General features: G+C 52.6%; 1 protein-coding gene across 4 annotated transcripts in view; it reads left to right on the top strand.

Annotated features, from left to right (window-relative positions):
* Window positions 1-22,305, top strand: part of SLC6A6 (solute carrier family 6 member 6) — a 79,579-nt gene that overhangs the window by 25,660 nt on the left and 31,614 nt on the right. For 2 of the 4 annotated variants that reach the window (XM_036266454.1, XM_036266452.1), the window contains 3 exons: window positions 17,375-17,617; window positions 19,343-19,477; window positions 20,607-20,841. In XM_036266454.1, the coding sequence (XP_036122347.1) occupies window positions 17,389-17,617; window positions 19,343-19,477; window positions 20,607-20,841 (599 nt within the window). In that variant the 5' untranslated portion in view covers window positions 17,375-17,388. Of the gene's footprint in view, window positions 1-6,861; window positions 7,335-11,453; window positions 11,476-17,374; window positions 17,618-19,342; window positions 19,478-20,606; window positions 20,842-22,305 lie in introns of those variants that run through there. The other 2 variants (XM_036266453.1, XM_036266451.1) reach the window with 2 other exon arrangements.

Below are 22,305 nucleotides of genomic sequence, written 5' to 3'. Positions count from 1 at the left end.
GCAAAGTGGATCTAGGCAAAACGTGTTTGGGCAACAGTCGCGAGGGCCGTGGGGGATGCCTGTTGGGGAATTCAGAGAACAAAGCTGGAGAGGCCCGTAGGGTCTGTCCTCTCCAGTGACACTACTGGGCAGGAATTATTTAGAACTCGGCCATCTGGGGGTCGGCAGGAACTGATTGAACAAATAAGTAGATGAGTCCATTAAAAAGGACGGATTTCTCAACTATTTATAGTTGTGGCCTAAATCTCGGGTATCCTTGCCCTCAAGCAGTAAAAGGAGACTTTTTCAGATCATGGAATAAACTGGTGACATCCTGGTTGTGACACTTTGCTGGAGGGTCTGGGTGAGAGAAGGGGAGGGCTCTCAGGGCGGAGAGGGAGCTAGGTGGACTGAGGCAGTTACATTTCCAAATATTTCCTAGTCAAAATACAGAACCTCTGGATTCCAACCCTTCTTTCAATTACTTGAGATAAGCCACAAAGCTACGCAATGCTCCAGGCAGGCTGAATTTAAATAGTTAAAAGCCCTTCCTGGCCAGAGGGGCCAGTATTAGTAATCCCAGCAGGTGTACATAATTAAATGGGGAGGCTCTCTGTGAAGCACTTAGTACAAAGCCTCAGCTAAGTGGATGTTTTGGTGGCTGCTTTTCTGTGGTTGAGACTGGCTTCAGCGTAGCCCTTGAAGATGTGAAAATAGCTGTGATCTGGGCCCATCATGAGACATGGATTTTAATCCAGCTGGTTAATTTACAGAATGACACCCCTACCTCCTGCCAGCCTCAGTTTCCTTCTGTGTCAGATGAATAGGGGGACCTTCTGGTATAATGCCACGAGACGCCCCAGAGCCCAGTGGCTGAGAACCCAGGACACTGGAGCTCTACCTTTTCCTGGCTGTGCAACCTTGGTCAAGTCACTCAACCTCTCTGAACCTCATAGGGTAAGATCCCTCATCTCATAGAGTGGTTAGTAAGGACTGGGTCAACTACTGCACCCAAATGCCAGACGTTGAGCCTGGGCACACATGGGTGCTTAGCTCAGGGAGATGGCATTTATCTCTATAACTGCCATACAGTTGAGGGTTTTTCCATACATTTAAGGCATTTCGAGTGTGCTTTTTGTCCTATCAGGTTCCGCAAATGCTATGATGTCTCATTACCTTGGACTAATTATAGGAGAAAAACGAGCAGCCATAATCAGTAATTTAAAGAAATAAGAATATTTAGCACCATTAAAAAAAATTGCTATTAGCTAGAATTATACCAAGTGCCCAGCAAAGTGCCAAGCACACGTTAGCTGCAATTCTTGTTTCTAGGAGTTAGGAACAGTTGGAATAGAACCAAGGGTTGCCATGGCAGCGGTAGTCCCGGGCCCTCATTTGCTGCCTCCTGGGTGGAGGCTTGCCCCCTGCTCCAGAGCAGTGACACATTTGTGACCACCGGAGGAAGATTTGAGGATTACAGCTGAGGAACAGCAGCTCGCTCAGCTGGGAGCGGGGCAGGGAACGGTTGGGGAATGGCAGGGAACGGGTAGGGAATGGCTTCTTGGAGGAGCTGGCATTTGAAGATGAGAGGAGCAGGGACGTACATCCCAGAGCGTGGAACCACCTGTGAAAATGCCCTGAGCTGTGAAGCCCACAACCTCCCAGGCAGTGCTGTTTGGAGACAGTGAGTTCTGCGATTAGGAACCCTCTCTCTGGCTTTATAGTTCTGTGCGGGACAGTCCTAATCAGCGACATTTTTCTGGAGAACAAAGTCTCTGGGCACCTGGGCTGTGATGGAAGGGGCATTGTGACCTCAAGAGCAGATGTTCTGAGGCCCAGTGTTCTCACTGCTCTTGGGGCTGGTGAAAGCTCCCTCGGGTTGGTGGAGGCCTGGCGCTGGACAGCCATGCTGAAGCTCTGGAAGGCTCTGAGAGCAACCACAATGATCGCCTTCCTACTAGTAGGCACTTCTCTGAGATTTGCTCCAGTGTGAACAGATGTTCACCCTCATGCATAATATCTTAATATGCATCTGTTTGTGTGCCTGGCTCTACGCTGAGCGGTTTACTTGTAGCAGCAGTTCATGCGATCACCCCCTGCCCTGGGAGGTGGATGCTACTGTCAGCTGCATTTTCAGCTGGGAACTGCAGCACAGTGAGCAGGCTGCCTAGGGCTGCTCAGCAGAGCCAGCGTTTGATCCCTTGCTTCCCGGCAAATCCCCTTCCCCTTTTGGGCTTCGGTCTCCTTATCTGTGAACTCTGGGCATGGGTCCTGGGCTGCGGTGTCATTCAGTGATGGCCGGGTGAGGGGTCTCAGGCCCTCTGGGGTTTTGAGGCTGCCAGGAGTAGTTGAGGGGTCACAGTATCTGATTTCTGCAGCTGCGGCCATCCTGGGAGACACTAGCGAGGCCACCTTCCTCTCCTGAAGGTTTTCTTGACAGCTGCACAGAGTCTCCAGCTGTGACCGGTGGGGAGGGAGGGAAGCCCCTTGGCCACTCAGCTCCAAGTAGCTGGTCTGCAGTTGCCCCCATGGGTTGTTGAGGCCTCTCTGCAGCCTCCTTCCCAGCAGTGTTCACAGCAGAGCTTTTGTCTGCTCTCAGGCTCAGGCCCCAGCCCTGAAACTTCCACCCCCGCGCCCCCAGCTTGGCAGACACCACAGCCCTGAGGGCCGGAACGGTACCAACCCCTGTATGGGGGCTGCAGGCTCTGGTCTAGCTGCCTGCCCCTCCTCTTGCCCTGGGCAGCTACCTGAGATGCTGTGCCAACTGCACGCGAAGGCTAGGTAGGGGAGGCGAAAGGAGGTTGCCACATTTATGCTCAGATCCCCAGGAAGGCACCAGCCCATGGCACCCACATTCTCTCTCAGTCGGCAATATACTGGGAAGGGTTCCCCTATCCCACCCACTGAGGAAGGGGAGAGGAAATTGGAATAGAAGGGAAGGGGCAGCCAGGAGGAGGCTGGGGTGTTAGGGTAACAGCCCTCATCGTAGGGAAGGCTGACCTGTGTTTGAACCCTGGTCCTGGCTGTGTGAGATGATCTGTAAGGTGCCCAGCGGGTCTGGCAGTGCCCAGCAGGGCCTTGGCTGTGAGTCTAGGCAGAGTGCATGAATTTGGCCATCATCTTGATATCTGACGCTTTGTCCGGGTGCTATTCTAAGCAGTCCACACATATTAGCTCCTTTAACCCCCACAATCCTCAGGCATAGGTGCTATTGCTATCCCCCATTCTATATTTGAGGGAACTGAGGCACCGAGGTTTATTTATGCTGTGCATTTTCTTCTGCCCGGCGGTTGCCTTCACAGAGAGGGTCGTGTGCGCGCATCTCCAGGTGGTTAGGACTCCCGCTCAGCTGGTCTGAAGCACAGCCCAGAGGGCAGGCCTTGCCTTGGTCAAGTAGTGGTCACTGGCGGGACTGGGGCCTCACCAGGGCCTCCTGGGCCTTTCCTGCTATTCCTTGTGCTTGGGGAGCTGGCATTTTAGGGACAGGAGTTTCTCTTTTTTTGGAAGGCCCTACCTGCTGTCTCTACTTTAGGGAAAAGTGACTCTCCCTTCGCGGGGTGACAGCCAGGGAGGTCCCCAGTCCCAGGGGATATACCCTGCTCCTTGTTCCTGTCTTTGGAGACTCTGCCTGAGGCCTGCTCGGCTGGACTCTGGGACTCACTAGGCTTTGGAGCCAGGTCTGGGCTTCCGTCACTTCCCCACTGGGTGGGGGAGTCTTGATGACATACTCCACTCAACTTCCTTTCCCAGAGCCCCAGGTAGTCCACCTGCCAGCCCTTACCTGTATTTATCAAGCTCCTTTTTACTCGATCAAGCAGATAAAAAGAATATTGGCCTTGTCCTGGGTTCAAATTCTGACTCTGCCACTCACTGGGTGACCTTGAACCAGATCCTGTCACCTCTCTGAGCCTTAGTTTCCTTATCTGTAAACTGGGCACAAAAGTGTCCACCCCCAGGGGAACTGTAAAGACCTGTGGCAATAGGGCATAGGAGCCAATGGCAAACTTTTGAGTCTGGGCAAATGGTTCTAAGGGCAGGCCCTGGACCTACTGGGGCTGGTGGAAGTGAAACTGAACTGGGCCCAGCCCCCAGCGGCTCAGAGCCCATCCACTTGTGACATGTGCGCACACATGTGCACATTCACGTACATTATCAGTCACCAAGTCTTTTATTGGTCGATTTTGTTTATGGTTTACCAGGTGTCTCCCAGTTCATTAGCACCCCTGTTCCACGTGATTTTAAGAGTCACTGGGGTGGGACTGAGGGCTGGTTTTACCAGCCTTTAAGATTTGGGTTTCACAGGTCTGGGGTGGGCGCAGGCGCCTGCCATTCCGGCCAGTGCTGATACTCAGGCACGTGTGAGGAGTTTGATCATCCAGCCACTCTGCCCAAGAACCCGGAAACTTCAGCGAGGGATGGTGTTACAGATTCTGGGGCCTGTGTTACAGATGAAACTGAGGTTTCCCAAGGACAGCTTTAGAATTTGCCACACAGTTCTGAGCGAGAGCCCAGCGCCTGGTGAATACTGCGATGTTGGAGGCCAGAGGAGGAGAGGGGAGAGAATGAGGTAGGCAGGAAAGGCTTCCTGGAGGAGGCAAAACTCAGGCCAGGCCTCCAAGGTGGCTGGGATTCACCTAAACATGAAAGAACCCACGAGGCACAGGGTTGAATGGGGTAACGCTGGGGAGGCCAGGGGCCCTGAGACTCATGCAGGAAAAGAGGAGAAATAAAGTGGCAGAGATTGGGGGCAAACAAGTGTGAGCCTTGGATTCCAGTGGGGAAATTCAGGGATTCTTCAGGCAGCTGGGAGCCACCGCTAGTTCTGGAGCTGAGGGTGATGCAGCAAGGAGTGAGGGTTGCTAGAAACAAGCTTGGCAGAGTTCAGAGCACCCCTCTGTGGAGTTTCCGGGGGCTGGGGGAGCCTTGTTCTGTGATGCTGCCTGAGTCATGGAGGCATAAGGAGGCAGTACCATGTCCCCAGCACAGTGCAGACACTACCAAAGTGTAAGTGGAACCTCAGTGAAAATTTGAGGGAGGCGGAGGCTGTCTGGGCTGCCCTGGGGGGTAGTCTGCACATATAGGAAGAGCACAGATGGCTGTCCTCCGGTGAGCTCGGTCCAACCCTGGGGTGGGTTTCAGTGCTGAGTGTTTCTTCTAGCCAAGCAGTAGCTGGTGTTAGGTACATCTTGTAGCTCTGGAAGTCAGTCGCCAGTGTTGCTGCAGCAAGTCCGACCACCTGGCAGGATTAGATATGAGTCTAGCCCACCCAGGTTTGGAATAAGAGCTGTATTTTCAGCCTCTGGTACCCACTGTATTTCCATCCGGTTGGGGATGCCAGGAGTCCCCGCCCTCAACTTCCAGCTTCATTTTCCCTCCTGTGAACTGAGTTCCCTGCAGCTCTGATGGTCCACCTGGGAGAGAGGCTGGTGTCTCTCGTCATCGCTCTGCTCTGGGTCCCGGCCTCTGTTTCCTCCTCTGGAAAGCAGGTTTGCGTTGGCAGTGCAGGGACCTCTCAGGACCCACCCCGAGCTGTTGGTTTTGTGCGGGGTCCAGCAGCCCCCCAGCACCTGGCAAATCTTCAGGGGACTGGGGAGAATTCACTTCGAAGTCATTTTTGGAAGATGTTTCAGGGACCTGTTGTTTAATGAAAATGGATTTTCTAAAGCTTGGGAGCTCACCTCTCACAAAAATGCTAAGGTTTGTCCAGTTTTTGCCATTTGTAGGGGACCCTTTTTCTGGCGGCCTCCCTGCTTGTGTCCTAAATGTCTGCCATTGCCGTTCCCTGCTCGAGAAGCCCTCACAGCTGCAAGGTAGGAGATACTCCCACATTGAGTGTCCCCAGAGTCCGGAGCCCCAGATGTCCTGTTTGACCAGAAAGCAGGCCCTGGGCAACAGAGGAGCAAACAGATAATTAATTGCAGTATGCGTTGGCGAGTGAGTGTGGCCTGTGGAGCCCAGGCATGGCCCTGGGAGTCCCGGGAGTTACTTGGGGAGCAGTGTGCCAGGCTAAGGAACAGCATGAGGCGAGGTGTGGGTTAGGAGCCTCTGGGATCTTGGGTGGGCTCCAGATGGTGGAGGACACCTGAACCCAGATAAGTGGGACAGTCATCCAGAGGAAAGCTCCTTTGCTCTGTAACAGCGGCCCTGGTGGCAGACATTGCTAGTCGATGGCCCTCTCTGTCTTGCTGAACCCCCAGGCTGTTTCCTTCTGCAGGCACCAAACCCTCCTTGAGCTAGATTTCTAGTTAGGGTGAGGTAAGGGTGGAGCCAGGAAGGTAAACGAAGGTCCTTCCTCATTGAGAAACAGGTTGAAAAGAGGAACAATGAAAACGGAGAGCTTGTTTACAAATATTTACCGAGCTGGTTTTCACACACTGGAGATGAGCTGTTACATCTGCCGTACCAAGGGTCACACTGAGCCGGAGAGGTGACTTGCCCAAGGCTCTCCAGCAGAGTGCCTGGCCGGTTTCCATGGCGCCGGGACTCCCCGCAGAGCTGTGATGAGTTGGTTGGGAGTGGCTGGCCCTGAGTAGGCAATGGGCCACAGGCGTGCCACTAGCTGGCCTTGTCACCCGGGGCTGTCTCCTCGCCCAGGGAGGGGCTGCTCTTTGTTTGCTTTTCGCAGCCTGAGCAGAGGGTGGCTTTAGGATTCTTACAGCTCAAAAGGGGAAGTTGGAGGAACCGAAAACCAAGGCTTTCCTTTTTCTCATGTCTTTTCTGTGGCTTCCAGAAATAATCCCGGGTTCTGCAGAGCCTCAGGATCATGGTTGACTCCACCCCACCCCCACTTCCGGCAAAACCAGGCTGAGGCCTGGGGTGGTGGGGTAGCTGATGGAGTGACAGGCTTGTGGCTGGTGAGTCAGTGCCCGGAGGCTGTTGCCTGCTGACTCACTGCGCCCAAAACAGGCCCTGAGCGCCCAGTAGACACCATGGCCGCCCTCCTCTGCGCTCCCTAACCCTCTCCTTCAGCTGAGCTTTGGTTATGGCGGTGGCAGGTGGCGTATGCTGGAAATCTACTAAGTGGCATTTGGGGTCTGAGCCCCTTCAGACAGGATCTGAGAGTCTGACGATTCCTGGACCCCAAGCCCAGCTGCAGGGCTCAGCCAGACATTGTCATGAGACTTCCTCCTTGAAGCCTCTCTTGACTCAGATGCATGCTCCTATTCTTATGAACTTGTAGAATGATGTGTGTGGCTTTGATGAAACGAGCCTCTCCCCCATCTCTGGGCATCAGCACCTTGAGGGCATGAAGGTGACCCTGTGTCCCCTGCACTGGGCCTCGACCAGGGCCAGCCTCGCAGTAGGTGCTCGGTCAGCGTGGGACAGTTGGGACTTTTCCTCCTGACCAGCTCCAGGTGAGTGAGGGCCTGCTCAGTGCAGGGAACTGGCTTGTCTGAGATCGAATAGCATCAAAGGCTGAACTCTGACCTTTCCAAACTCACGGGCCTCACCTTTGGACTAGACTTGATGCACAGGAACATGTTCTTCTCTGTGTGACCAGTTTGTGGCCCTTGGCCCAGGGAAAGGGGTCCTACCGCCCCTGCCTGGCTGGTGCCCCTTTGTAGCCACCTTTGGCCCATCACAAGGGACTCAGCTCAAGAGGAGGAGGCTGGATGGCTCTGGGGTGTCCGGGGGAAGGGCTTGGGCTCTACAGGCCCCCACTGTAAAGTTCCCACGAGCAACTGCTTACAGGGAAAAGCCCACCATGTGCCCTCAGATCCCTCATGGAGTGGGAGGGGAGAGGGGTTGGGCAGGCGGTTGGAGACAAGAGGGGACTTTCAGATGAACATACCGAGCCTTCAGTGGGGGCTGAACAAGGCTCTCGGGGGCCTCCACCATCCTCAGGACAAATCTCGGTTCTAACCCTGGCCTCCAGGCCTCGTCTCTTCTCCAGGTCACCTTGTGCCCTGTCCTCTCTTTTTCTCGGTTCCCACACTGGCCTCCTCTGCTCCTTTACCATGCCCAGTGTGGCCCTCGCACATGCTGTTCCCTGCTCTGAGAACCCCATTCCCCCAGCTGTTTGTCATGCAGATCTCAGCTTCAGTGTGGTTAAAAGCACAGACCCTGGAGCCGATCTTCTGCGTTCAAATGAATCCCAGTGGTGTGATTTTTGGCAAGTGGGTTCACCTCTCTGGGCCTCATTCTTTCATCCAGTCTTCTACAAGGAATAAATGAGTCTGTGCCCGAGTGGGCTTAGCATGGGTCCTGCCCAGAGCCAGCCCTCAGTGAGTGTCTGCCGTTAGGGAATGTCATCCCCTCACAGGGCCTCTCTGACTCCCCGTGCCCCCCCCCCCCCACACCTCATCCTGCTTGGTTGTCTTCTACGGGCTAGGCCCGGTCATAATCACTAATTCTGATGTGTTTAGTGTCTGTCTCCCCTTCTGGAATGTTGGCTCCTCAGGGCTCATGTCCACGCCCCCAGTTCCTGGAGCCGAGCCTGGCACCTAGGGTAGCTTGTCAGTAAATGTTTATCCAATATTCACTGCTTGCTAACGCCCCTTTGCTCTGTTTTTTCCCGGGACATCCGAGATGCAAAGTACCTGTCCTGCGTGACCCAACTGAACCAAAATAGGCCCAGCTTTCTGAGTCCTAGCCTAGTCCATGGCCTGCTCGGCTGGTGCTGGGGGCACCTCTGTTTAGGGCGTGATTGTGCCCCGCTCACCTTCACCTGGGGGGGGGGGCACCCAACCATTCTGCTCCCACCCCTCTCCCCTTCTATAGGCCCAGCCCTGCCACAGGGGCGCCTCCTCCTGCCTCCCTCCGCTCCTCCCACTGCAGTTTGCTTGTCCTCCTCTTGGTGCCATTTCTGCTGCCCGCCTGTGGTCTCTGGGCTTTGGATCGAGGCCCGCCATCTGCAGGGAGATAAGAAAAGTATTTGGACCCAGTCCCTAGACCCTTTACCTGCAAATGTTTGTGAGGGGCGAGGACCAGGTGGCTGTACACCAGGCCGCCACCACGCCTGCCCCCACAGCCTTGTCCCAGAGGCCAGTTCTTGGCAAAATGTGTTTACCTTTACCCGCCTTTTTCTTTGCAAATTGCAGACCAAGAAGGACAACCTGCTCTGGTGGGTCCCTGTGTAGAGGTTACACTTGCCCCAGGATGGTGTGGAGTCAGGATTTGGATGTAAATCCTGGCCCGCCGCCTTGTGGCTGTGTGACCTGGACCAGATCCCCCCTTCTCTGAGCCCCAGCTTCCTGATCGGTGGAAGGGGAGCCTTCGTGAGGCTTGGGGAGAAGTAAATGTTTCTGTAGGCTGAAGGCTGAGCCTGAGCCAGGCAGGTGCTCTCAGCAGAGGTTGGGGGTCTTTGAGGGTAGAACTGAACTTTTGTGGGGTGTAGGGGTTGCAGTTAGATTAAGGGAGGGGAGGACATTGCCCACAGACACTGAGCCCAGGTGGATAACAAGCCCTGTCCCCAGAGATGTCATGCTGAAAACAATTCCCCAAACAATTCACTTTCACTAGTACCAGAATATTGTCGCTCATTGTTTTCGGCTTTGTTCCGGGCAAAACAATGCCAGGTTTCCTGGATGACCTCACTGGGGTGAGCCATCGGGCCTGTGAGGCTGGGCTGGTCAGCATGTCCTTTGCTGTGGCCACCTTGTGTGACCTGGGGCAATGAGATGACCAAAGAGGGTAGACCGTGCTTGCATTTGGCCCATACAGTGTTTTAGAAATTGGAAAATGTAGCCTGGCCGTTGTGGCCCAGTGGTTGAGCGTCGACCCATGCACCAGGAGGTCACTGGTTTGATTCCCAGTCGGGGCACGTGCTCAGGTTGTAGGTCCAGTCCCCGGTGGGGGGCATGCAGGAGGGGGCCAATCGATGTTCTCTCTCAACGATGTTTCTATTTCTCCTCCCGTCCTCTCTCTCTTTAACCAATGGAGAAAGAAAATTTTATAAAAGAAAGAAATTGGAAAATGTGTATACCCATCCATCTCAGATTGCAACCTCTTGAGAAATTGGAGGAGCTGGGGCTGAGAAGAGCGGCCTGTGGCGGGACCCGGGCTCCCTTTTGGCGCAGGCCCTGCTCCTCCCTGTGGCCTCCCCACTGCATTCCTGTCCTTTGCCTGCCAGCCCCCTGGAGGCCTTTGAACTTTGAGGCCCTGAGCTTGTCACTCCTGAGTTAGCCTGAGTTAAGAATAAGTAATACAAGATAGAAGGATACAGATCACAGGACTCAATCAAATCATGCAATCTTTTAAAGGTGTACCTTTAGCCCTGGCTGGTTTGGCTCAGCGGTTAGTGTCGGCCTGTGGTTCAGAGAGACCTGGGTTCAGTTCCCACTAAGGGCACGTACCTCGGTTGCGATTTGTCCCCGGCCCTGGTTGGTCATACGGGTGGCAGCCACTCGATGTGTCCCTTTCACGTTGATGTTTCTTTCTCTCTCTCTTCCTCTCTCTCTCTCCCTTCCTCTCTCTCTCTCCCACTCTATCTGAACAAAAAATGGAAAATTGTCCTCGGGTGAGGATAAAAATAATAATAATAAAAAATAAAGGTGTACCTTTAGCCCTGGCTGGTTTAGCTCAGTGGTTAGAACATTGGCCTGCGAACCAGAGAGACCTGGTTTCAGTTCCCGCTAAGGGCACGCACCTCGGTTGCAGTTTGTCCCCGGCCCCGATTGGGGTCGTGAGGGTGGCAACCAGTCAATATGTCTCTCTCACGTCAATGTTTCTCTCTCTCTCTTCCCCCCTCTCCTTCCCGCTCTATTTGAAAATTAAAAAATGCAAAAAAAATAAAATAAAATAAAGGTGTACCTTTATAAGAAAAAGACAAAAAACAAACAAACACCTGATTAATTTCTACTTTTTAGTAACAGCTACCCTAGGCAGAGGGTAAAATAGTGCTCTTAACGCAGCTCACTTTAGGGGGCAAGGGTGCTTAAATGTTTTCTCCACCAGGATGGTGTGTAGTAGACATTACTGGTTGACCCCAGACCTCCTTCTCACTGAGCCTGTCCCTTGACTGGAATCTGTGGAGACAATGCTCACAGGAACCCCTTCAAATCCAGCAGATAAATCTGGGAGACTTTCTCTCTTTGCTAGAGGAAGCCTCCGGTCCATACACAGCACTGTCCATTCTGCCCTAATCGTGGGGTTTTATCAGCTCACCCAGCTCATTCCTGTGGCCCTGGGCACTGACTGCTCCCCAGGGCCCCAGGCCCGGCCCCGTCTCTGTCATGTGGCCCCTCATTTCCCTGTTTGCCCTTGCCTACTTCCCTAATTTGCCAGCCCAGTCGAGTGGCTTGAAGTTGGCTTAAAGTCACCAGACCGAATTTCGCTGTGTGTCTCGACCAAAGCCCTGTGTGGTTGAGAACATGGAATTTCGAAGCCAGAACAGACCTGGGAGCCATTTGAAGCTCCAGCGGCCTTTTACCTGCTGCATGGCCCCGGGCAAGTGACCTCACTTCTCTTCACCTCATCATCAAAACAGAGCTGGTAACAACGTCATGGAGGGGCTAAGACGACGCTTGCAAAGCCTTAGCACGGTGCTCAGTAAAGGTGCGTGCAGTCAGTGCCCGGTACACGCAGCCTTCTTTCTTTGTCTTTAAACACTCAGTATACAATACCTGCCACGTAGTATAATAAAGTCCCAATGTGGTCAGCCATGTTCTTCTATAATAGGTAATATTTATTAATCACTTAGTATGTCTCAGGCCCTGTGCTGAAAATTTTATAGGTGTCATCCTGTTTAATCCCTGTGAGGTGAGTTTCATTTTTACCCTCATTTTTTTTTTTATCCTCACCCAAGGACATTTTTTGATATTTTGTTCAGATAGAGTGGGAGGGAGAGAGAGAGAGAGAAATATCGATGTGAAAGGGACGCATCGAGTGGTCGCCACCCACACAACCCAACCAGGGCCAGGGACAAACTGTAACCGAGGTTCATGCCCTTAGCGGGAACTGAACCCGGGTCTCTCCAGACCGCAGGTCAACGCTCTAACCGCTGAGCCAAACCGGCCAGGGCTACCCTCATTTTTTTTAACCAGGGGGGAAACTGAGGAACAGAGGAGGTTGTCACTTGCCCTGGGTCACACAGCACAGTATGACCTCAGTGAGCCCAAAACACTGGCTCTGGAGTGGATAGGGAGACTGGAGAGGAGGGCAGACCAGCCAGCCCCACAGGCGGGGCCACTCAGGCCTTGGGTTTCCCCACTTGTAAAATGGGTCTGTCATCCAGGTCTCCTCTCCCAGGTCTGGGATGCTGGGAGTCACTTGCCTAACCCCCAGAGGTTTGCTGAGAAACAGCAACGGTCCTATGGGTCTTAGAGGCCAGCCTTTTGGAGTGTGGGGAAGTATTCCAAAAGGAAACAGAAAAAGTGACTGTCCTCTTATTAAAAAACATGGTAGAGCCCTGGCCAGTTTGGCTCAGTGGTTAGAGTGTCGGCCCGCGGACCAAGGAGACCTGGGTTCGATTCCAGCCAAGGGCATGTACCTCAGTTGTGGTTTATCCCCAGCCCCGGTTGGGGTTGTGCGGGTGGCAGCCAGAGTCTGTGTGTCTCTCTCACATCGATGTTTCTCTCTCTCTCTCCCTCCCACTCTGTCTGAAGATAAATGTAAAAAATATCCTCGGGTGAGGATAAAACAAACAAACAAACATGGTAGAAGCTCCTGAGTGGTTAACTCAGTGACAGTGAGAGATTTAAGTCATTGTTATCTACATTATAGCTGTGTGGGAAGCTGTTGAAGGTTCTGCAGGGGAGACTGAGGCAGAGAAACCCCCCTCCCCCCCAGCAGCTGGGCAGCTTGTCCTAGAAAAAGAGGTAAGGGCTTGGTTTTCCCAAATCCTTGGACTGAGGTGGCAAAGCTGGGGGAGACAGCCACAGCAGCATCTGCGACTGAGTCCTGGGCCCAGCTGCCGGCGGGCGCGTGGGCACCGGGGCAGAGGGGATGGGAGTGCATGGAGGCAGGCGGGACGCCCCGTCCCCAGCCCTGCCCTGCAGCTCCCTGGACCTCTGCAGTCCTTTCCCCTCTGTCTCCGTGTCCCCATCTGCAAATAGTGCAGAGGCCTCCTGCTCCCTGAGCTTTGCTCCAATGCCTAAGGCCTTGGGCAGACCAAGGCGGGAATTCTGGCTTCAATCCCCTTCCCTCTTAAGCTTCAAGTTCCCTGTCTGTAAAGCTGAACGCCCTCTACAATACGGGTCTTTGAAAGTGAATAGAAAACTGTTTTCAGATAGCTCAGCACAGAGTGAGTACTAGCAAAGGAACCTCTTCTAAATCTGCACGGTCGCTGCCACCAGGTTGAATCTGTCCGAGCATGTGCCACTGCTGACCAGGTGATCTTCATGCCAGGCTAAGGGCACAGCGGTTCCGGCTTTAGTCCCTGGAACAGAGACAAGGAGCATTTCAGCTGGGCAAGAAGCGAGCCTTCGTCTTGGAGCCTTTGTATCAGAGCCTACTCTAATCGCCTGTAGCTGTAATAATCAAAGAGGAAGCTCTTAAAATGGGGAATTATGTATCACCTTCGCTACAGAATAGCCCTGGGCCTGGCGCCAATGAAAACAGCACTGGCACAAGCCAGCAAGACAGCGCCTGCCGGGGCGCCTGTGGAGGGAGCTCGTTCCCAAGCGCTGAATCATGGGGTGGGCTGTTGGGGGTGATGGGGAGTTAGTGGGCCTCATTGAGTGTCATCTGAGATCAGGAGAGGCTGGCAGAGGGACAGCAGAAGCAGAGCCAAGAATTTGGGCACATCATGGTTACTGTCACAAGTTTCATGACCTTGGGAGTGTCACTTGGCCTCTCTGGGCTTTGCTGATTGCACCCTGAGTAGGACTGACCCCAAGGTGAGGTTGGACCCGATAATAATCACAGCAGTCATAACCACAGTAATACTAGCAGCTACTATTTAAGGAGTACTTGTCACATGCCATGTACTGTTGCAAGCACTTTCTATGCACCTCTCATTCAGTCCTCACAACCTCTCTGTGAGGTGGGTATGAGTATCCTCACTTTACAGATGAGGACCGTGAGGACCTCTTGCCTGAGGTCACCCAGCCAAGAAGTGGCTGTCAGCTTCTAGGCTAGGGCTCACCCTTTGATTCCTGCAGGGGCTAGGCAATTACTAGAGGGTCTGGAGCACCCATGCAGGGAGTCTGAGCCCGAGGGGGGATGAATTAAAGCAGTTCTGTGGGGCTAGTGTTCCAAGGAGAAGGGGGCCTGTACTGGGAGCCCCAATAGGTCTTGGGGAGGAACTGGTATTTTCTTTGGGGAGTGGTGGACGGTTGGGTAGGAGGGCCTTATGATCTGAGTGTACTTTGTAAGTTGCCTTTAGCTGCAGTGTTGAGAATAGATTGGGGGGTGGTGGGTGGGCAGAGTAACAGCAAGCAGGCCTGTGAGGAGGCTGCCTCCTATTCCCTTGGAGGACTATTGGGGCCTGGAGCATGGTGGTTGCCATGGCGATGGAGAGAAGTGGGTGGATGCCAAGAATGTATGAGAGGCAAAATCCACTGTCTTGCTGCTGTGGGCTTCTCTAGGTACAGGGTGGTCAAACACCCCAGAGGGGCTTGGAATGAGCCCCCTGAGAGGGAGTTGGAGTGTCTGCACCTGGGTGTGACCTCATCCAGGCGTGAGTGAGCACTGGGTGAGACCATGGAGGATGGCCTGGCCTGAGGGAGCCAGAGGCAGGGCTGCTGGCCTTGGGTTCTCAAAGGGCAGGTGGCTTGTGACGGCAGCAGCCACTGGTGGGACAGGTAATGGTGAAGGAGGAGCACGTCTCTGTATACACCTGGGAATGAGGGTCAGTGAAGCCCCCACCACACCAGGCACACGACAGGCCCCTGCTCTGCCTCATTCAGGCCCTATCCCCATGCAGCTTGACCATGAGGGTTGGAAAGATGGGGTCCTGAGTGTGGAGGATGGCCTGGAGGCCTCACCTTGTAGGAAACCAGAGCCCAGAGCAGAGCAGGTCTCAGAGTTGTTGCTGCCCCTCTCCCCCCATGTTTCTAGAGGGCTCTCTGAGTGCCAGTGTGGCAAGTGGGTCTGGGGCCCGGAGGGCAGAGCCGGGACTCTCAGGGTAGACCCCAGCTCCGGGTGGGGAAGAGCGTTTGCCAGTCTCAGCTGCCTCTGTGAGCAGAAGCTGGCCACTCCCCTCCATCTGGCTGACCTTGTGAAGTGCCTGCCAGCTCTGAGATCCAAGGAGAGCCCAAGAGGGTGGAACCAACCTTTCTTGGAGGCTCAGGGGTCATTCCTTGAAAAACATCTTCACTAAGAGGGAGTTGAGTCCCACATCCTCCAATTATGCTCCCATCCAGCCAGCCCACAATGGGTCGTTCAGATAACCATCGGGGGCTGCACAAATTAACACTGGAACAATGCTGGCTGCTCGGGCTATTTTTACAGTAGCCATACGCCCGGCCGAACCCCCGCGTCGCCCCGAGGGAGCAGGGCGAAGAAAGGCCATGCGGAAGCCGCCACCAGTCTGCGCTCTGGGAGACAGAGGAAGGGCTCAGCGAGCCGCCCGGCGGCTCCAGGAAGCCTTTTCTTGGTCTGCTCACCACCAGATAGCAAAACAATTGGGGTCCCCCACCCCGAGCCAGGGAGAGGAAGGAGGCGTGGGGGAAACAGGGGTTCTGTTGTGCTTTTGTGCCTCTGCTCCTCAGAGCACAGCCCCTGTGGGCCTGGCTTCTGGGGCCGGGCCAACACGTCCCCTCTCCACACCCCAGTCCTCGGGCAGCCCCCACCTTGCTCTGTCCGGGACAGCTTTCTGGGCTAGGCAGCGTGGAATGCGAGGCTCGGAGGCCCAGTGACTCGCCAAGTCCCATGGTTGGGAAGTGACCAAGCCAGCGTTCACACTTAGCACCAGCTGCTTGCAGATCCCACCCTGGGAGCCATCTACCCAACAGTTTGTGCTTGACAACCTACTGCGCACCAGGCTCGGGGCAGATAGTAATGGACAAGATAGGTCCTTGTCCCCATGGAGGCAGTATTCTAGTTCAGGAGGAGACAGTTAACAAGGAAGCAAGGATGTAAATCAAGACATCTTCAGGTAGTGCCAAGCAGTTTGACAAGACAGACTCAGAGGCCCACCGATGGTGTCCTGTGAGCTGGGTGGTGAGCTGGCCCGATGTGCCCACGTGATGTGGCCACATCCGGTCCAGCTGATGGTTGCCAATAGGAGCGTGAACTAAACATGGTCCAAGCTTCCAGTTTTTCAAGAGAACCTAGAAATCTTGACTTTTCTCTGAAATCTGATATTTTCAATGTTGGCCTCCGGTTTGGATCATGAAGACAAGTTGTGTCCCTGGCTGCTTGGTTCCGAGCGGTCACCTTTGCCATTATCCTTTTCATTCTGCAGGTGGAGAAACAGGCTCAGAGAGGGGTGGATAGGCCCGCTAGCTCTGGTCCTCCAGCTCATCTGTCTTCTGTGAACCTCTGCCACTTCGGGGTAAACCCTTGAAAGCACCCTCTCCCTCTGGGCTGAGCTACCAGGGAGAGTGAGAACTCGGGGGCCTGAAGAAAAAAGGGGCTCTGCCCTGGCTGGTGGCAGATGCCCTCTGTTGTGGGGTCCAGTCGGGGGTGGGTTGAGAGTGACCACAAATAGCTCCTGAAGGCTTAAGGATTTGCCTTCCACTGGGACCTTCCATTGCCAAACCCAACAGGGAGTCAGAGGACAGGGAGCCCGGATGGTACAGGGGTCAGAGCAATCCAGAGAATGGAGGGAGAGGGGTGACCAAAGGGAAGTTAACTGGCTTTCTTACATAATCCTCACCAGTGCAAACCCATTAGGTTTTAGGCTGCAGAGATGTGACTGGTTAAAGAATAGCAAATATAGTTCATAAACATCCATTTTCCATACTTTGATAGAAACCCCATTTTCAAATATTGTTTCCATTCCAGCCTGAAACCCCCTTTGTCATTCGTTTTATGTTTATCCATTCTTTAAACAGCCAGGCTCAGGCCCCTCCTGCACGCCCGGCACTGCTGAGTCATGAGTGAAATGGGAGCTGTCGTTTTCTATGCAAATCTGCAATTTAGAAATAGTATCTATTTCTAGAAAATACAGGCAGGCATTCTTTGGAAGGTGCCTTAGAAGTGCCTGGGGTGTGTCGTGTTTTGTAGAAATGATGCCAGGCCAGGGGTGGCTTCATGCTTATCTGCTTGCAGGTGCAGGATGAGGTATGACATTCAAGGACGACATACATTGGGTCCCCGGAGCTTCTCCTCAGCTGTTGTCTGTGGAATGGGATCTGTCAATTTCTGAATCATTAGGTCCCTGATTGCCTAGAGGGGGCCTGAATCACTCAGGATGTTGTCAGATCAGTGGACAAACAAGGGGATGGCAGCCTCCCTGCCACAGGCCTGGGCAGGTCAGAGCCGGCCCATGGGTGAGATGGGAGAGGTCGTGTTGACATGCAGCCTGTACTTACCAACCATATGCTCGGTTCCGTTTTGTCCCCCATAGAAAGCAAGGAGGAGATGGCCACCAAGGAGAAGCTGCAGTGTCTGAAGGACTTTCACAAGGACATCCTGAAGCCATCCCCAGGGAAGAGCCCAGGGACAAGGCCCGAGGATGAGGCTGAGGGGAAGCCCCCCCAGAGGGAGAAGTGGTCCAGCAAGATCGACTTTGTGCTGTCCGTGGCTGGCGGCTTCGTCGGTTTGGGCAATGTCTGGCGTTTTCCGTACCTCTGCTACAAAAATGGTGGAGGTGAGTCTAGGCTGGGCAGAGAGAACCGGGTGGGGCCAGAGTGGGGGTGGCCTCTTGTGACCTGCTTTCCCTAGTCCCCACCTTGACCTCTCTCAATCAGCCTGCCACACCCTTGCCCCGCCCACCCCACCTCCGAGGCCGAAGAGGAACATGCCTGGGAATCAGGTGGTGTTCTTTCAGGGTCTTACTGTGTTACCTTGAGACCTGTTACCCTCTCTGATCTTTCAGTTTGCCATCTCTGAACAGGGGTGATGAGGCCAGGCCCACGTCCCCCAAACTTCCAACATGACACACTCCCTTCATAAATTTCCTCTTGTCTCCGTGCTCCCCAACTCCTCCTTACGTTATATATTTCCTATATTTGCTTTGGCTTTTCTAACTTAAACCAAATATAGTTCAAAAGCAAACTTTGTTTCCCCCATAAATGGAAAACCAGTATCATTTGCCATGATGGAAAGGTATCCCGGGGAAAAAAAAAGGAGAAAATATTTATTTTTCTTTTTTAATTAAAAAGTGATTTCTAGTTTTATTGATGTATAACATTGTATTAGTTCCAGGTGTATACCACACTGATTTGATATACGTATATATTGCTCAATGATCGCCACAATACGTTTAGTTAGCACATATCACCTCACAGTTATACATTTTTTCCTTGTTATGAGCAATTTAAAAATTCCTCTCTTAGCAACGTTCGAGTATAGTACAGTGTTATTCACTGGAGTCACCATGTTGTGCATTCCATCCCCAGAACGTATTTTATCTAATAACTGGAAGCGTGTACATTTTCATCACCTTCACTCATTGGAGATATTTTTTAAATGTAAATGTCTGGTTGGTTTGGGTTTTTTTGTTTGTTTGTTTTTTCAACCTGAAGGCTCTGAGCTAGAATCCTCTCCTGCCGGAGGTGTCCGGGCCGGGCAGCACGTGCTGGGACCTTCTTGCTGTGCAGTAGGAGGGGCCTGAGAGAACTGGGCAGGAGAACGGTCTGTCAGCAGAGCCGGGCATGCTGTGTGCAGCTCGCATTAGGAGAACGACCTTCCAGGAAATTCTGCCTTAGAGTCTGGTTTCTTAACCTTTTGTAGGTCTCAGGTGCCTTTGGGACTCTGATGAGTGTTCTAGACGCTCCCCAGAGCAAATCGCACACACATAGACCCAAGTTGCCCACAGTTTCAAAGGGTTTATGGACCCGCTGAAGCCATTAATTGACTACCAGGTAGGAACCCTTGCCCCGACTCTGCCCCTCACTCCTCCCGTGGCTCCCACCCCCAGCTGGAGGTGCCCACCTCTTGCTTCTCGTCACCGCACCCTTCTTAGCTAGTCTGCCTCAGCTTCCTGCCCTGGGCAGACCTGGGGACAGGTAGGTGAAGCTTCAACAAGGAGTTCATATTGGAGATGGGTCTTACGGGCTGAGCGGTCCTTATTCAGGTGGACAATGCGGGGAAGGCAGGCAGGCAGGCACAGCTTACCCGGAGGCTCAGAGGCTGAAAGCACCTGGTAGATTTGAGGAAGGTGAGAAGGCACACTGGACAGTGATGCCAGCTGGACAGGTGGGCAGGGCCTAGAGAATTTTCAACCATGCCCAAGAGTTTGACCTTGACCCTCATGTCCCTCACTCATTCTCTCTGATTTCATTGGCTGGGAGGGCTTAGGAGAGAGCACCTGCAGTCTTGGCCCCTGTGATGGCCACGGCCTGACCCTCACCCCACTCTGCTCTCTCCACAGGTGCATTTCTCATACCGTATTTTATTTTCCTGTTTGGGGGCGGCCTGCCTGTGTTTTTCCTGGAGGTAATCATAGGCCAGTACACCTCTGAAGGGGGCATCACCTGCTGGGAAAAGATCTGCCCCTTGTTCTCTGGTGAGTATGGGATAAAGATTACCTGGGGCCGGGTGTTCATTGGTTCAGCAAATTTTTATTGAGCACCTGCTGTTTGCCAGGTACATTGAAGCCTCATGCAAGTGACTTGGCACTGTGCCTGACACAAGGTAGCAGCAGGTACACAATATGTGTGATGCTACCCACCGTGACAGCTCAGTACATACTAGCTGTTCCCACCTCTCTGGGTTGTTGGAGGATAGAGAAGCTAGTAGTCGCTTAGGAGTAAAGTGCAGAAGATAGGCACTCGGATTCAGGGACCTTGCTGTCTCGGTTCGAGTCCATCTTTCTCTTGCTAGCTCTTGTGACTTTGGGAAAGTTACTTAGTCTCTTTGTGCCTCAATTTCCTCATCTGTAAAATGGAAACAGTATGCCAACTTCATAGGGTTACCATGAAGACAGAATGACATAGTCATATAAGAGTGCTTTGTCCATATGGTAAGCCCCAAATTAATGGTAGCTTTATTATTATAACTTTTACTCCTATGTCTAGCACCAAGTATGCATTCATAAGATAATACTGTTATGATTATAATTGGCAAGGATAGGAGGATGTATTTCTACTTAGTCATCCACATAAATCTATCAATATATCATCCATCAAACCTTCATTAAACTAGTCAATTTAGTTAGATTATCCATTCATCTAGCCCTCATCTATATGTCTACCCATCTACTCATTCATCCATCTATTCATCTACCTAACCTTCCAGCTAATCCTCAGCCATCCATCCATCCAACAAATCAATAATGTCCATCAAGTTTGTCCAAACAAACAATATCTGTCCATCAATGCGTCATCTACCCATTCAGATATTCATTGGTCCATCTAACCATCTAGCTAACCGTTGATCCATCAAATCATCCCTTCATTGATCGGTCCCACCTCCCTGCATTCTTCAATTCATCCAAGTGTCCCATTTATGTAAACATCCATTTTTTTCACCTATCCATCCTCCCAGTCATCCATTCATTCTACAAATATTTGCTGGTCACTGTTGAAGGTCCCCAGGGGGTGCCATGGCCTTTCATTTGAGTATGTGTATTTGAGTATGTGACCATAATGGGTCTGGCTTTCCTCCTGATGCTTATCTCGCTTGTCCACCCCCAGGCATCGGCTATGCCTCCATCGTGATTGTGTCCCTCCTCAATGTATACTACATCATCATCCTGGCCTGGGCCACATACTACCTGTTCCAGTCCTTCCAGTCGGAGCTGCCCTGGGCGCACTGCAACCACACCTGGAACACGCCCCATTGCTTGGAGGACACTATGCGCAAGAACAAGAGCCTGTGGATCACTCTCAACACCAGCAACTTCACCTCCCCTGTGACCGAGTTCTGGGAGTAAGCTTGGCCTCACTAAGGAAGGAGGGAGGGCGTGGGTGGGGGCAGAGAGGACAGTTCCCTCATCTTCTCCCCAGTGATGTGGGCGTCTGTATCTTGGGGTGGGATCGGGGAGAAGGTGGGTACAGATTTGGAGACAAATCCTCGCCTTTGGTCTCAGGCCTGGAATCAAGTCCCAGTTCGGCCATTTTACTGGCTGTTTGAACTTCAGCAAGTCTCTGCCCCTTTCTGAGCTTCAGTTTCTTTAACTGTCAAATGAAGGGAATGAATTGTTCCAACACCCTGGCATCTCTATGAGGATTTTTTCCCAAAGGCAGGTATATGTACTTATATTGTCTAAAAATGATGTCGTTTTCTTAATTATTTTAGAATACAGTTAGCATATTAAACCTGTCATTGCACAGAGAAAATGCGTATATGAAGCTGAAGTAGTTAGTCCATTTACAAGGTGAATAGACAGAATAAAAATTATGTGTCAGTTAGCTTTTGCTGTGTAACAACGGCCCCCAACTTGGTGGCTTTATTTATTTAGAGAGAGAGAGAAATAGAAACATCAATGTGAGAGAGATACATTGATTGGCTGCCTCCTGCACGCCCCCTACTGGGAACAGAACCCACAACCGGTCATGTGCCCTGACCAGGAATTGAACCAGGACTTCTCAGTCCATGCAATGACACCTAATTCACTGCGCCACACCAGCTGGGCCAACTCGGTGGCTTTATTTTTTGTTTGTTTGTTTTTGTATTTATCTCCAGATGGAGCAGGAGGGAGAGAGGGAGGAAAAGAGAGAGAGAAACATCGATGTGAGAGAGACACATCAAATGGTTGCCACTCACATAACCCCAACCAGGGCCGGGGACAAACTGCAACCGAGGTATGTGCCCTTAGTGGGAACCGAACCCAGGACTCTCTGGTCCGGGGGTCAACACTCTAACCACTGAGTCAAACCGGCCGGAGCCAACTTGGTGACTTTAAACAACAAGCATTTATTTGGCTTGAGGTTCTTCTGATTGGAAATTTGGGCTGAGCTTGGCTGGGTAGTTTTTCTGGTCTTTGCTGGGCTCCCTCATGGGTGGATTACCTGCAGGGCATCATGGTAGCTCTTCTGGGGATTGGCCGCTTATTGGCTGGGGTGCCAGGGTCCTTATGGTCTCATCACCCTGCAAGCTACCCTGAGTTTATTCAGAGGCAGCTCGACATTCCAAAGCAACCCATGGGAAAGTCCGTGCAGGAATACTCCGTATACCTCTGCTTGGGTCATTTGTGTTAATGTTCCATTGGCCAAAGACAGTCACAAGACTAACCCAGTTTCGAGCAAGTGGTGGAGAAATGGGTTCTGTCTCTTTTTGAGAGGATTGGAGAATCATGGGCACTTGTACAGTTCACCACCCTGTTGTCCAGAGGAGTGCGCACACAGGACAAACATCAGAAAGGCAGAAGGTGGAGGGGCCTGAGGTTCGGGT

The sequence above is a fragment of the Molossus molossus genome, unplaced genomic scaffold, assembly GCF_014108415.1.
Source record: "Molossus molossus isolate mMolMol1 unplaced genomic scaffold, mMolMol1.p scaffold_m16_p_18, whole genome shotgun sequence".
Lineage (NCBI taxonomy): Eukaryota > Metazoa > Chordata > Mammalia > Chiroptera > Molossidae > Molossus > Molossus molossus.
The sequence above is the reverse complement of the archived record's forward strand: the minus strand, read 5'-3'. Positions and strand labels throughout refer to the sequence as shown.